The sequence below is a fragment of the Chiroxiphia lanceolata genome, chromosome 1 (genome assembly GCF_009829145.1).
Source record: "Chiroxiphia lanceolata isolate bChiLan1 chromosome 1, bChiLan1.pri, whole genome shotgun sequence".
NCBI lineage: Eukaryota > Metazoa > Chordata > Aves > Passeriformes > Pipridae > Chiroxiphia > Chiroxiphia lanceolata.
This window is the reverse complement of record NC_045637.1, coordinates 96,499,978-96,516,775: the sequence shown is the minus strand read 5'-3', so window position 1 is coordinate 96,516,775 and position 16,798 is coordinate 96,499,978. Positions and strand designations below refer to the sequence as shown.

Sequence of the window (16,798 nt, the reverse complement as noted above, 5' to 3'; positions counted from 1 at the left end):
GACCAGACAACTGCTCAGGCTGGGGACTACTTACACCCGTGTCTCCCAACATTCCAGTGGGCACAGCTGGACCAAAGCACAAAGGCACCTTTTCATGGCTGCCATTCTCAGGATAATGCAACAACGCAAGTGCAATGCAACAGCCCATCCTGGTCATTCCTGTTAAGGAAAAATCTCTTTTGGCAAGCAGGGCCAGACCTGAATAGAAGAGCTGGGAAGAAATGCATAGCCTTTTGACTGTCTGAAATTGCTTCTTTGAGGCTCGATGGGTTGTTCAAAATGTGATTTCCCTCCAGTTCCAAACATTCAGGTGTGAGCCTCACAGTCATCTTAAAAGGTTTATTTTCTTAAAATGTTATTGAATTTATTTATTTTTTTGGTAAGATTTGCCATGTAGGTGTATTTTGATTGTTTTTGCTCTGAACTCTGCACAAGTTAAGGGCATCTAAAACCTAAGTTAACATGAGCAGCAGATTTCTTCCTTTCACCTTTTATTTCATAGAATCATACAATAATTGTAAGATTAAAACACTTCAAGATACTTATTTCTCAAATCTTGGCATCCTTTCCTATAACAACCAATTCTTAACAAATGTACAGATATTTTCATATGTTGCTTTCAACTCTCACTCTCCTATTATAATACCAAAAATAATATAAAAGGAATTGCAACTAGCCATGCACAGGTAGGAAAGTAATGTGAAGGCTTCCAGCTAGGATATTTTAAAAAATCAGATTAATAATTTAGTAACTTGAAATATTTTACTATCTTCTCACATGAAGATAATGCCAAAAAAAGCAACTGTCAGCAAGCCAAAACCACTACAGCCACAGTTTCAAAGCCATTAAATCTTGTTTCCCTTCACCTCCTTCCTAGAATTTGATAGAATTGTCCATGTTTGGGTTTGTTGTGGTGGGTTTGTTGTTGTTGTTTTGGTTTTGTTTTTAAATCACAGACAGACTGGAATTGGTTTAGTTGCATTTGGATAGGTGTAGGTATGTACTAGACCATGTCTGCACCATCTACCTTGCTCATGACACATGAAAAATTACCTCCTACAGCTAGGATAAACTCCGTTCAGCTGAGATCAAGATAACCAACAGATATATATTCAAGTGACTGTCATGGAAGAGTCAGTATTCTGATGAAGGGAAAAGGTACTCTGAGAAGCAGAAGCTGTGGGAGGAAGTGCATAACTAGCTGTGTTCCTGCAGATGAATTTGGAATTCAATGGCAAGAGAAGGCGGCAACCAGAGACTACACGCAGGGGAAACAACAGCTCGTCTTCCTCTACTGAGCACATGCAGCAAAGAGCTTTTCCCCAAGGGAATATCTTGACTGAGAATTACCAGATCTCTCCTTCAAATAGGCAATAGATGATTGCAATAAATACAAAACATATGTACATACACACTTACCCCTTACAGGTCTATTCATCCATTAACAACCCCCAGCATTCCAACCAGGAATTAATTTTCAACAGACTTTTGAAGCAGTTATCTATAATTTGCTTCCATATAACGTGTGTTTACTTAGCAAAATCGAATTCATGCTTAGAACTCAGAGCAAAATACAGCAAAACACAGAGGCCCCATGGAAAAAACTGGATGTTTATGTTATAGAGAAACAATGGAAAGCAACTCTACAAATAAGAATTACAGTGGTCTATTTTGTGTACTGCTTACTTAAAGCTACGTGAACATTATAACCAAAGCTCTTTTTATTCTTGGCAGTTTTGTCAAGAGAAGAGGAAATACAGATAGTTTACTGCTAGAAGAATAAAGGCAGGGACATAAATACTTACACATCACAGTTATAGAACACAGTATCTCCTTAGAGCAGACAATCTCTTAGTTCAGTAATGCAGAAGGCTAAGTATTCCTCAAGCCTGATTTTTTGGGAGCAATTCAGAGGTTTACCATGGCCGATTACAATTTCAAGTGGAACGCATGCTGGAGGACAGGAGGAGACTACAGTAAGGACAAATTTCGGCTGCAGTTTTGCTAAAAACCGGTCAGGAATGGAACAATAAAGCAGAATTTGTCAGCTCCACCGCAGAGTGCTCTCTCATTATTCTGTTCATGGCATTCAGTTTTCACCACCTCTGCTGTAAAATATTTTGATCAAAACTACGGTTTTGGTCGATGAAGTAGTGAATAGGTCTTTCAGTGCAATTGCCTATTTGAGGCAGATTTTGTCAGCAATTGGCTGAGCAAATTCCCGCTCACAATAATAGCTGTGAACCCTGCTGAGGGCATCTGTTGGGTAGTTAATATTTGTTGGGAAGTATCTCGCTTTAAGTGTGTTTTGTTTACAAAAGAAATTCCAACGCTTTTTAACACAGTGTTAAAGACATTGTGCCTCCTGTTTATTTACATATAATGTTCAGTCCGTGTTGTCTTTGTTCACTCGTACTGATTTTCCTCCCTACAGGGGGCTAACATATCGAAGGGCTTTTTGATTGCCTTCAAGTTTCAATTGAGTTATAATAATAACAGCCTAGATACAGAAAGGTTATTCAATTAAGTGTTATAAGAGACTGCTGGCCCAATTCTTTCCTTTCTAGCCAGCAAAAATAAGGTGAAACTCCATGGAAGCTAAAATCCAAATGGGTATCAGGGTTAAGCAGGACTTACAAAAACAGTTTCTGCATTGGTGGCAAGACCCGAACAGCCACTTCTCCTCCTCTGGCTATCACTTTTTAAGTGATCCAGAGCCCACATATTCTGCACTAAATCCCTTTGCCCTGCAGGAGTTGTTGGAGCCACAATAATAGCTCTGGAGACACGGAGGGATGCAAGTGTGAAACAGATGCAAGCCTCTTTCATGTTATCCTGCCAATATAAAACCCAGGAATACAAAGCTGTTCAAAAGCAGAAAAAGAGACTGAATGGGAGTATCTTTGGTACATGTCTCCAAAGATGTGTACCATCAAAGTACATCTCCAAAGCCTCTAAGGAAGTCTATCCTGCCACTTATACAGTGAGCCCTTCCCCAGGCCTGACTCACGATCACTCACATGGTAAATATGCAAACCAGAGTGGCTCAGGCTTGAACAGCTCCAACCTCCAGTGGTGAAGGAACCCTCCACTGTACCCTGTATGAGCAGGGTGGAGGTGCACATCAGTTTAGGGATGTAGGATGATCCCAGGAATGCACTGCCTAGCTCACCAGCAGAATAATTAAGGCTGGTTCTTTCTCCAAGTAGTCTCAATGCCTTGAGCCAGAAATAAGGTTGCAGACGAGTATGGAGACTATACCGCGTAGGCCTACTCTCTAACATGTACAAATGGGCATAAGAGCGAGCAATATATATGGAAATCATCTCCTGACTGTCTACAGAAGCTGACCCTCATGACTAAAGCTGTTTTAACTACATATGTGGCTATCAACATTCTTGCTAAAATACCTGCAGAACTGTTGTCCAGTCTGAAAAGGTTCCCAACTGCAGAGCTCTCTCTTGCAGACATGTTTTCAAAGGAGACTGAAGAAGTTTAAACTCACGATCTCTTGCAGACAGGGGGTAGGAAGACAAGTTGAAGCTGCTCATCAAGGTAACACATACTTGCTGTGTACATACAAAAGCAATGGCACATTTTCTGTCAATCACTCTGAAAGTTTAGGAAGAAAACAGGAGATACCACATAGATGAATTCTGATGGCGTCTGTCAGCAAGCTCGGTTTGAACATAAAAACGTTGCAAAACACTTGCTACAGAGTGCTACATACTTAATGTTAAGTATGCAAGGATTTATCTTCCATTTGCAAACTAATACCCTGTGTAGTAAAATGTTTTCTAGCAGTTACATGAACACATAAATTAAGAATAGCGTCAGAAAAAACCCAATACCAGTAGTCTTCTTCTGCAGGATCTCTCCGTTTCCCTGTGTTCTTCCACTAAACTACATTGGAAATCTAGCAGATGTTTAGCTCATGTGCTTCTTAAACATGGTCCATGTATTGTTACAAATGTTACTTTGGTGAAGATATATTTCCTGTTCACACCCTGCTCCTCCATCCTATCCCAGTTCTGAAATTGTTTTCCAAATATGTTTTCAGAGTCATGATCATCATTTCAGAAAAACATATCTGACATAGCAGCTCACAAAAGTAAACATTTATTTAATACCAAATAACACTAAAGGTCATTCTGGGTCTAACTTGCAGATCCAAGCTGAATCTCAAAAGCAAGGTAAGTCTCTTGAATCAGGCTTCCACAGTCTTCAAAACAAAGGGCTAGCTGAAACTGGACCTTTTCTGTATATTAAAAATATGAAGAAAGCAGGCACTGTAGAGAACTGACTCCACTTTTGAAAGGCTTATACCTGTGTGCAGAATCTATACATTTGCTATCACACTAACATTACAGTTTTAATGTTGAGATTTAATACACATATGTTATAAATTCTGTACACATGGATACAAATGTACCTCATACTGCTGTACTGCAGTAACACCATCACTTTCAATGCTACTTCAATTTTTCTCATTGTCTGCTAATGTCAAAGATGTGAGGTATAGATGAAAGATGACCAACTGTAAGTGCTTTTGCTTATCTCCTGAATCTTATGCATATGGTTGTAAGCTCAAAATGCGTAAAAAAAAAAAGGTCTGAAGAAATGCCACCAATGTTTCTGAATAACTGCACACTAATGACTTTCCTTAATTGTTTAAAAACAATTATCACTTATTGATGAAAATATAATATTAAAGCAAATCAACATGAAAAATATCACAGGACTAAACTAAAAATAAAAATCAGGAGCATCTTGCCAAAACCACACATGATGCAGAAAGGCTTCAGTTAGTATGCAAGAACAGTGACATCTTGTGGGGGTTTTACAGAAGTGACAGAGGGATAGAGCAAACTAGTCTGTGATGTTGGGTAATTAAAGGAAACACTACTTAAATAGTTTATTTAATACATATACCCTTAATATTTGGTAGAAATTAGGTTTTATTGCTTTTATAATGAAGAATGAAAATTAAAAAAGAAAGCAGATAAACAGCAAGTAAGAAAAATTTCCAAAATAAAAATTAATGGAGTGGGGTGGAGTCCAAATAGCTCTGCAGCAGTTTCTTCTGCTCTCCCAGGAAGTAGTTATATTTATCACTTATATATTACTCATCCAATATAATAATGGCATAAGGGCAAAGTTATAAGAGACTAAAATAGGAATTATGTTGTAAAGGCATACATTTGAACATAAAAATGACATCCATATTAAGCGGTTTTTAAAAACACACACATAAATATTTAATAAATAAAGCATGAATAGCTTTGTTGTTCCTTTCCACTGATTAACAGACTATGCCAAATTCATTATATGTACTTCTTGAGAAAGCAAAGTTTTATCACAATGGAAAATTAACATATCCTACTTGCCAGTACAGTATGCAATTTTTGGACCCTTCAGACTGCATCAGAGCATATGAGTTTCTGGAACAAATCATCAACTGCTTTGAAGTGTCATAACTCAGCCAAGATACTCAACTCTGACAGCTTACAAAAAGCAAAAATGTTTTGATTTTTTTTTTTTTTTGACAACTTTGCACCCAAACTAAGTTACAGAAACAAAACATTTACAATCTGGAAGATGACAGATTTTTCTACCAGAATGTTCACGTGTTTCTCTTATTTTCTTTTACCTGAGTAACCTAAGTAAACAGATTACAAGGCAATTTAAACATATTAGCTAATACAAGGTTTACTGGACTTCTCATATATAGAAATGTACTTTGACACTATTTGCAGTTTTACAAATAAAAAATGAATAAGAATTTGAAAACATATTTACCAAGCAGCCATGTCTTTGATATCTGTACAGATCAATAGGTGCTGTGGAATTATGTACAGAATTTATCATTTTAAACAGCTTTTGTGCAACCTGGCTGTAATGTGCATTTAAAGAACTGCTGTCAACATCACACATCTGTAATTTACTGGTGCCAGAAATGGAGAGTACAGGATAAGACAACAGCTCCTAAAATAAGACTGTGCTATGCAGACATCTGTACATAATTCAAATAGTGCATATTAATCAATGTCTGATGAAGAATAATAGCTGCTAATACAGACACGGGCATTTACAGGTATTAGGTTTGTTACAGTAAGTATGGACGATTGACCTTTTCCATATAGAAACACTAAAGGAAAGGGCTTGAATTAGGAAGTTATATAATAATTAAAGAAGGGAATTTATGTAATAAATAACAAAACTTTTGATTTAACTTGCAGAAGATAAATACAATAGGAAAAAAATCCTTTACAGTAGCAAAAGATCCTTTACAGTAGCAATGAAAAGTTCAGAAGCATTGTCAAATCAAAGGTAATTCAGTTTTACTTAATAATTATAGCAAATGAATGTAAAAAAAAATTATTTTATCTCTGATAGTCTTGTTAGTGTACTTCTGTGTTATTGTATCTGTCAGATGTTTCCTCCCTTTTGTGCTCTATTCATACTACCACTTTTGATTTTTGAATTTCTTTTTTTGAAGTTTCTTTAGTCCAACATAAATCCATAGACTCTAAAGCACAGTGAATATGTGATTTGCAGACTGGTGTGAGTGAAAAACCATAGGAATATAATCACTTTTACGAGGTAAGCTTGGAGTAACTTGGAGGAGAGAACTTGCGCTTCAAGTACTTGAGAATGTAAAGTGGAAGACAGCTTACAACAGTGATTGCTGACACTTTCCACAGGAAGGTCACAGTTGTGATAAAGGCAACATCTGCAGAAATAAAAAGGGAAAATAAGTAATGGGAGCTGGTAACATGGCAAGTGGAACTTCTATAGTGCAAAGTCAATAAAACTCTCCTAATTGTTTGCTTATGCTATTGTCCAAGACCTAGCAAAATTAAAAAAATAAAGGGCAACAAAGCAGCAGAAAGAGAAATCTAACCTCAACATTTTGGTTTTGCCAACTATTTTCTCTAGACAGGAACTTCAGAGTTCCTTTATGGTGCTTAAAAAACTGTGCTTTGCAGCACAAGTAATTTTAGGGGAAACAGAATCTCAGTTTAAAAGCAATACTCTCTCATAAGAAAAAGTTAAGTCAGCTAATTTTTCTACTAGTAAGAGAGATTTTTACCTCCTATAATACAAGTTCCCAGCCACAAATTCTGCTACCAGTTAGGATCCTTTATTCCATATTGTTTATTTTTCTCTGAAAGTGTCACAACAACTAGCCTGAATGATTCTTAAAACTGTAGAGATTAAATTAGAGCCCAAAAATTTCAAGGGAAATTTGTAGTGATATTGTTACATGCCACACTGAAAAGTTAATTTTTTATGACGGATATCAACAAGAATGGTGACAACTCTGCACTTGCTACTGAATTCTTTTGACCATATTTGTGATAATCAGGTCATACTTAATTATCACGGGAAGATCCCAGAGCTCAGGTAACCCCAAAATTTTTTTTATAATTTTTTCCATTATTTACAAATGTGTATATTAAATAATTTGCTAGTCTTTAATGAATTTTTAAAAATTTAAAAAAATTTTCAAGAAAAGTTAAACTTCACCTACCTAAGAAAGCTCCAAAAGACACTCTGCCTATACCTGTTTCACAAAGAGGGAAAATGAAAGATTTACAGAAAATACAAAGGTTATGCAAAAAACCAAAACCCTAACAGCTTTGGTACACAAATAAGGAAATAAAAAGATGTTAGTAGAATTAACTGGAATAGCATTGCCTTTCACATGTCAATCAGAATATTTTAAGCAGCAATTAAATCAAAACATTTTGAAAACACAGATTTTACATTTGGTCATGTTTTAAGATCATAAGTACACTGGCACTTCTCTTACATTTGACTTCAAGGTATAATGTATTGTATAAACAACTCCATCAAAACTATTTTAATGTGAACTAAAAGTCACTTCAGAAAATGCAATAAAGAAATACTTTACTGCTCCAACTTTACTCATTAAAATACTTTGCCTATTAAATTTCAATGTATAAACTTGTTATACAGTTTTAGCTTAAGCCTGCTTAGACCTACTGAAAGCTTATGTAACATATCATAGACAGGCCTAATAAAGCCACCATGTGCAATTAATTCAGAAACATAAAAACAGATTTACTTTCATGGGTCAGAGCTGTAGAAAAGTCTCAAATATTTTTGCCTTTCTAATTTAAATGCCATGTCATGATATAATTTCTTTGGGAGGAGATGATGCTTATAAGTAACATCACTGAAAGAAACAGTGAAGTCAAACTGGTCTGGATCGTTTTTCCTGATACATGGAAGTTTTCTATATCTTGAACTGCAAACCATCACTTAGGTTTATGCTACATCACACACACTAGAAAAGACTCCCTCTCCCCCCAAGTTATAATGCGACAGATTAATTAACAGTAAAGCATTAAGCAAAAGTGAGACTAACAAAAAGGCATTTCCTCAGATTAACTGGGGAATAACACACAGTGAAATAAGTCTTTACAGAATCCAATGAAATTGCAGCCCTTTTCAGTACCCTTAATGACAAAAAATACACAAGTTAAATCCCCAGGTTGCAAGAAGCCATGCAAATATTTATAGACTCAGTTGCTTGGGCTTGTCCGGCAAATACATGAGGACAGAAAAACACTCACTTTATGGAAAAGTTTGCAAGAAACAAAGTTCCTGCAGCTTTTTACACATCTGTGAACACCATCTAAAGGTGTTTTTCACGGAACAACACCAGAAAGGATGAAAGGACTGGCTGTCACCAATACTACAGACTTACAAAGGTGAAGCAGCAAGTTCTGCCTTATGAAGTTCCTGGAAGCCTGGACTCAAGTGAGAGTACCTGTATCTGCTCTTGCTTGTTCCTCTCATTTGTAATCTGGCTGTGGAGATTCAAAAATCAACCCAATAATCTCTATTAAGGAGTCTGTGCATCAGTCTCAGAGAAAATAAAAAGGTACTCTGGCAAACCTGAAATAATGTACAACACAAGTACCAATCCCAGCGGGGTTGTTTCTTCACTAAAATTTGACTCCTGAGAAGTCTGGGAAGTAACAGAACACCTAGGACAGGCAGTGAAGCATTTACTGATTAAAAAATAATTATATAATGTACATACACTACTCTAGTGTTGAACACCTGCGACATGAGAGAGTGAAAGCAGAACTATGAGACTCCTGGAAACTACCATGTAACATTTAATTCTGCTGTGATAGAGAAGGAGCTGTATTCTGCTCCTCACAAGGTATAATTAAAGTTGTTACATATATTTCTGTAAATTACATTTGTAAAATCACACTGAGACAGTTGTTTTTACTAAAAGATAAGCTGATACAAGAAGAAATATGTATTATTTTGCTGCTCAGATCCTTGACTGTTAAGATTTGCAGTTAAAATGTGTTCTTTTATCTCATGACCTATAAACAATCAGAACCTTAAGACACAGTATGGCATACCACACCTTAAAGTAAGCTTAATATAAGCTTAGTATAATTATGAAACAGTGATTCTTATATAAGGTATCTATCCTAATAGCCTGTTGCCTCACTCTCTAGCAATTTTTCAGCTATTTTAACCTTGTTAGTTAGATCTAATGAGGCCCACTTGGTCTGGCATATAAAATAACGCACCAATTCAGTGAAAGATCTTGATTTTTTTTAATAATCATATATATTTTCAGTAGGGCAAATCTCAAAGCCAATTTAAGGTATGCAGTTTGGACTGTCAATATTGGATCAAGGATGGAAAAGGCATGAGTGGTTTGAGTAAAGTTTATCATCCAGATAAATAATACTAACAGGAATAGAGGTTGTCAAATTCTAGGAGAAAAGGGTAAGAGAGAATTTAACCCAACATTAATTAGACCTAATTTAAACTCAGTCATATTTCTTATAATGAAAGCTGGATTTCAAAACATCATCTATTCTTAACTGAAAAAAACATGAGAAAAATATATTAAAAATATAAACTGGTTCTTTGCTCAAATACTTCTACTATTACTCACCAAAATATTCATTTAGAAATGCAAGAGAGGCCACATAGCAGCCAAGACTGAGGAATTCAGCCACCACCATTAACCAGTGCCATGTTCGTATGGTCAGTGCAACCATCAAGAGCTCAGTCAGGATTAGGGCAGTGAAGGAAATGGCAACGACATGTACAAATTCAGATTCAAAAAGCAGCAGGGCTCCGTACATCAGAATACCACCTAGGGAGGGTGGAAAGGCACACAAAGTTAACAATACGCTCTGCAACAAAATTTCACAGTACCAGTTTTCACAACTGCACACTGAACATTTGATTACTTATGAAAATATGCCCAGTAATTTTTTTAATAAGATAACAACATAGATATTTCTAAAAGAAATGGGGGGTATTTACTGTACTTCGCACATGTGAAATAAACCAACCAAAGTAAAGCCGTAAAGAAATAAAACTATTAGAAAATTAAACACCTTTTAGTGCAATATATCTGATGAACTGTTAATTAACCTCATTTTGTCAAGTGCTGCAAATAAATGAGATATTGCTGAAAGTGTAATTACTTTTAACTGATTACATAATTCAGATTTCTTCAATAGTACTTCTGTCATTCCATGAAAGAAAACTACTGTGTAAATACATGCAATGTGATAAGCACTCATTAAAATTTTTCTGGATTAGCATTTAATTAAAAACATGTCCTTTTTTAGGTGACATGCATCAATAAAAATACCAATCCATGCTGTGTTTTGAATAGGTCTGGCACACCAGAGGAATATCGATTTACGAGATAAATAGAAAGCAATATATATAACTGCTGATGAAATGTTAAGCTTTGGGAATTCAACCTGCAGCTGAAAAACAATATTGCTAATAGCAGACAAAAAATTCTCAGTTCAGTAAAGTTAGGACTCTCTCCTACCTTGGTAAATACTGATTAAAACCCAGATGAGGAAGGTCTTAAATGACAAAGATCTTCCCTAAGGGAAACACATGAGAGGACAGTTAAACATGACTTTAAAAAATAATTCTACTCAGATCATATATTTTTAATACTTAAGTCAGTAGAGAGACATTTTATAAGTAAAGTAAGCAGTATTTGAAGTGATATAGGCCACAAATCTTCCAGCTCTTTTTATGATTCTTCATTACAAACTTGTATAGGAATTGCACAAAGTCTAAATTTGGGATTAAGAGAGCTAAGGCCTTAGACAGAAGGGATATTTTAGCTTGCAATGCACTGACTGGTTTTCAGAAGGATACAGTTAAATTAGTCTCTTTTTTATTTAAAATGCTTTTGTGTCTGTTTTGTAAAATGCAGTCTTCAGAAAAACAACAGCATTGTGTACCTACTGACCTAATCCTCAAGATAAACTGTTACTAGTAACTTTTAAATGTGGCATAAACTGCCCATTTGCATTCACAGAATGAGTCCTTCAAGTTTTCAGCAAGTAACTATTACCAAATAAATCTGAAATATTCTCGTGATTGTGAATATTTTAGATTAAAACATATGCACAATCAAAGAATAAATGCTGTACATGTGACATAACTCCTGCATTCTGCGATGGTACTGCTGAAATATGTTAGAACTGCAGAGTTGAAAAGATACACATTTTAAAGAATAAAATGACAAACAAAGCAGCCATTTTGCCACAAAAGAAGCGAACAATCTAGAACAGACAAGAATCAGCACTTTACAAAGAAATGTGCTTGACTGCTGTAGCAAGTGATGAGCTGACTATTACTTCAGTGGAGGCTAAAACAGATTCTTGGATAGATAAGAGTTCATGGTAAGGTGCTAAGGATATTTTCATAGGTCTCTATATAGTCTTGAATGTTAGTGACAGGCTGAATGTATGGGAAAAAACACAACACAAAGAAACATCAGATTTTTTTTCTCCTGTGAGTGCCTACTCATTTTCCTTTGAGTACTGGACACCACCATCACCTTCAACCACAGCTCCTAATTAGCAAGATTTGTGAAATATGAATGAGCTTGAGTTTTGATTCACCTTTATGGATCTAGAAGGGGTAGGTCATTCCTGAGCTTCTATGGAATGCTGCACAACAGGCTGTGAATCACTTTCAGATGAAAGCAGGGAGTACTTACTTGTACTTCCTTTCAAAATTTCATCAGCTTTCCTAACCTCCACAGAAGCCACAGAAACAGTAATACTGAGTCATCGTGTCCTCTGGGGTATGTGATTACACCTGTCTCTCTGAACCTCACTAATTTTCTCTTCTTGCACTGAAGCAAGTGTGTTAATGCTATTACCTTCTATTCTTCTAAAAATCTAAAAATTTTCGTCACTAGCATATCTAAGAAAATAAACCAATTCCTAGGAATAAAATTATAGTCCATGTCACTATATGTTCGAATAACAGTAGCATTGGTAGAGCATTTAAGAGTCCTTAATTTGAAAGACGATGTGCAGAAATAAGTAGGCTTCACAGCGTCATGACTAAGGGAGCATGATCATAAACTGTTCTAATAAACACAATAAGATTAACTTGTAATAGTTAAGTCAAACGTAGCATGTAACTTTTTGTACTACACATCTATAATCATTCACTGATCATCATCTGCCCCATACAATGGACTGAACCTTCACTTCCTCCAGATTATCTTTTTTTTCTCCTGAAGATAATTATTTGTGTTCTACTTATTAATTATTCCTAGATGTACAACATCAGCTGGGAAAGTCAGCAATTCAGCATCTCTAAGAATTGTCACTTAAGTTTAAACAAAAAAAAACTCATCTGTTTATTCATCTGCCCATCCTGGGCTTTTTCCAAGTACAAGTTAACTTCTGTTTTTGGAAATAAGATGCTTCCACATTCCATCAACAGGTTTCCACAGGCAAGCTTACAACTGTCTTTAGCAGGTGAAAGTCATGCTTTTTAGAGATTAATCACGGGCTGAAATCTCAAAAACTTTAAAGATTCTCAAGAGGAGAAAGAGAGAATCAAGATCTTCAACAGATAAGAAAATATTATCCTAGACTAACATAGCTAATACTTAATTTAGTACAGTTAAAAGACAAAGACTGAAAAGTTTGGACTCACTTCAGCTATAATCTGCTTCTGAATTTTTAGAAACATCTTTGAAGAATATACTATCCCTAAAAAGACTGTCTGCTTCTGCCTTGGATCATAACTTTTTTAGCTGACAATTATGGATGAAGGAAAAGCACTTTTTGAAAAACTTGCTAAAACAGAATCTCGACATTTGTTTCACTTTTGGAGGGTAAAAAAATTATACATCTTGACTGTTTGCAGATATGTGCAAACTCACAGAAAGCAGTAGATTACAGATGATGCAGTTCAGACATATCAGTGTTGTGAAACATGACATCAATATCTATTATTTGAAGGAAGACAGTTTTTGCTGAGGTCAGTAGTAATTTCTGGGTGTTAGAGAAAAAATAAATCTGTTAATTAATCTATGAGTTAAAAAGGAAAGAAGAGTTGTGAAAATTTAAGCATAAATAACTCCACATCAGGGATTTTGGGGCCAGACTGAAAGCAGGTTATATAGCAACAGACCTTCACATTTGAATTATTTCAGTCCAACCATTGGTGACTTAGCAAATGTAATGATAAAATTGACTAGAACATTTAGTACCATGGATTATTTTCACAGTATGCACAACACTGCATTAGTTGTGAAATCTGTCTTGCTTGGAATACCTTAAGAAAATGATTGTAAGAATTCTCAGTTTTGCACACCACGATTTCGTCAGTTGTTCACATCTGAGCACTGAGGATGTTCATACCTTTGTGAGATCCTTATAAAGTTCTGGATATAGCAATGCCATTTCTGGTTTCACATCCTGATCCAATACTAGAGAGAAGACTGGAAACATAGTATATATGGTTGCATATCTAGGTGAAGGAAAGATCATAAATTAACACTTTTGTATGATATAATTTTAAACTGATTTGCTGAGTTCAATTATTCTTTTTACGTAAGTAGAATTAAACTGGTTCTTTTTTCCAGTACTTAGGCAGCTTACCAATACAGCTTTCACACACAGCCTGCTCTGTGCTCCTGGGAGCTGTCAGTTGTGAGACTTTACAGAGGTTTTATACACTCAAAACCAGCAAATACATTTCTTTCTTCTAACACCCAAGCTTATCACCTGTTACCATATTCCCTGTGCACTTGCACTTTGGACAACTAGTTCAAAGACTGGACATTTAAATTCACCTACAGATGGGCGCGTGAAAACTGAAGAAAAAACAACCACTGTATTCTGGACATCATGGTAAAGGTAGGTGGATGAATAAGTTTTAACACCTCTGTATTTGGATTTTATCATGCACGTGCCAGATGTATACTTTTGTATGTACTTTCCTGGAACTTAGCACAACTGTATGTATAGTCAGTCTTCACGAACGAAGATTTGGGAAAGGTCTTTACCCTTCGAGCCTGCGCAGTGGATTTTTTAGGTGAGACACAGTGTGCGCTGAGCTGAGCCCACCCTTTAATCCAAAGGTTCATCTGCCGGGGCTGAGCGAGCTTGGACGGTGGCAGTGAGGTCCTCAGGACGTAGGTTTGTTTAGAGTGACCTTCTCTTAGATGGATGGCCTTACAGGGCTGACGAGCTCCATCTGCCCGGGGGACTTCTCTGACTCGGGTTAGCACAACTATATACAAATATTTCAGCGAGGTCTACTGCTTGCCTCTGCAAAGTCTGGTATAATCAGACCATGATTTGACTATGATTGAAGTTACTGTTGACTTAAGTTGTTATTGTTTACAAGGAGTATAAAAGAAAGCCCTTAAGTCAGAAGGGAGAGAGAACAGGGACAAACACGAATATATGCATACCTCTCAGCTGTATGACCTGGGAAACCATATTGCCAAACCAGCTTCTGTGACAAGACCAAGATGTTCCTAATCCTACATACATTCACCTGAAAGGAAATCTATGTGGCAGACCTGGGTACTGCACTCCGAGAGGAAATTTCATAGTAGCTTCAGCTCCATTTTAAACAGAAAAATCTGTGATTCTCACTGAGGTTTGTACAGCAATCCATGTCACAGTTGAAACTCCTCTGGGAGATTTCCTATTGTTTTCACCCCATATGTGAAAAAGGTTCTATATTTGTCTAAGACTATGCTGATCCCTCTCTCCAGAGATTTGATAATGACTCCTCCCTCATATAGTACATATCCAACCTACTTTGACTTTTTTTTGTAGACTCATTCCAGGTTCTGGTAGTATATCAGTGATAAATGGATGATGTTATTTAACAAGTTAGTCTGCTCTATTTATTACCAGATATCACAACTGTTGCTTTTTACTTACCCTACCATTAAGAATCCTTGGTACAAGGGAACAGATGCAAAATAGAAGACTGATGAAAATACAGCCTACAAAAAGCAGATAATTATATGTATTTAATATAATTCTATATACAAAACAATATAACATAGAAAACCCCCCAATACTGGTTGATTAAGATTTTATGACATTTCAAAGACCGACGCTGTTTTTAACTATTCAGAAAACAAAGTTTTAAATACCTGCATAGTTGAAATAATAAGGCCTCTGTGCATGACAAATTGACCAAGTGCTGCTGATCTTTTGTAACTGTTTCGACCGTGTACCATCAGCAGCCTACCTATGTGTTTAAACTGTGTGATAGAAAAGTCAGCTGCTAGGGAAGCTTGTTTTCCCTCCTAGAAGAAACCAAAAATATTCCAAACATGAAACCCAGAGTAAAAGATGCACTTCAAGTTTCAAAATTCTAAGCAATAATTAATTTGAAAAGATAAGTATGATCCTGCTTTGAAAATTAACCCTGCAATAAGACACAAAGAACAAATTTTGTGCATATTCTAAGATGCAGGGTCAGTAACAAGTAAGTTTAATTGCCTCTCCTGCTTCTTTCAGGTAAATGCTACACAGAAATAACTACTGTGTTTTCTGCTTTTCTTGCTTTTTGTATTTAAAAAGATAAAGCAGAGAACATAGAAGCAAAGCAAATATTAAAGACTAAGCATTCTTATCTTACATCATACTTTAATTAGAAATGATCAATTCAATACTGTTTAAGAATAAAGCTTCTAATCATATGTTACTATACTGCTATGTGGCACACATTTGACAGTGAAACTGTTAATATTACCTTGCCTTCAATTCCAATTCCACAGTCTGCTGCTTGGATCATGCTGACATCATTTCCTCCATCACCTGGAAAATGTCACTGCAATATTCAGTTCTTCAGAGGTTTTACTCTCCTGGTCTTACATTATTTTAGAAATCTCTTACATACCTTTAAATTCTTACAATTAATCTATGGCTTACGATTAATTACTTCAGCAATCGAGACCTTATCCTGCAGAATAGAGAAGATAACCACACCTTTCTCATGGAATGGCTTTTTGTGCCACAACTACACAATACCTGGCTGTTGGTAAAGAAGTCTCGTTTTATATCAACTGTTTCTCAATGGTGCCATCTACTGCTTAAATTTATTACAGATTTTAGCTACGAGGATTGTGCCGATAGTTACCTATTGCACACGTGCGTTTTCCAGTGTGGTGCTGCAACAGTTTCACAATATGAGCTTTTTGGGTGGGAGAACAACGGCAGCACACCACAGCAGGACACTGGCAAGACAGCTCTACAAATTCGTGCTCATAATACTTCAGACAAACCTAAGAAAAAAAGACACTTGCATTTATTTACAATTAAATATTACTACATGTAGTCCAACACAAAAACATAGTATAAAGGGGTTTTTTTAATGAAGTTTTGCCTGCACAACATTCAGCTGGGGGAAAAAAAAAAGGCAGATTCTTCTGACAGTGGTTTTATTAGTTTTAAAATCAAAGAGAATGTCA

At 36.0% G+C, this 16,798-nt stretch overlaps 1 protein-coding gene across 1 annotated transcript in view; it reads right to left on the bottom strand.

Annotated features, from left to right (window-relative positions):
• Positions 1-4,103: 4,103 nt before the first annotated feature.
• ATP9B (ATPase phospholipid transporting 9B (putative)) overlaps positions 4,104-16,798 on the bottom strand; it is a 156,606-nt gene continuing 143,911 nt past the window's right edge. Inside the window, exons 22-30 of the mRNA XM_032684665.1 lie at positions 16,468-16,612; positions 16,081-16,145; positions 15,476-15,631; positions 15,258-15,322; positions 13,719-13,827; positions 10,862-10,919; positions 9,962-10,165; positions 7,535-7,567; positions 4,104-6,733 (exon numbers count right to left, since the gene is read on the bottom strand). Coding sequence (XP_032540556.1) covers positions 6,597-6,733; positions 7,535-7,567; positions 9,962-10,165; positions 10,862-10,919; positions 13,719-13,827; positions 15,258-15,322; positions 15,476-15,631; positions 16,081-16,145; positions 16,468-16,612 — 972 coding nt within the window. The 3' untranslated portion in view covers positions 4,104-6,596. The remainder of the gene's footprint in view (positions 6,734-7,534; positions 7,568-9,961; positions 10,166-10,861; positions 10,920-13,718; positions 13,828-15,257; positions 15,323-15,475; positions 15,632-16,080; positions 16,146-16,467; positions 16,613-16,798) is intronic.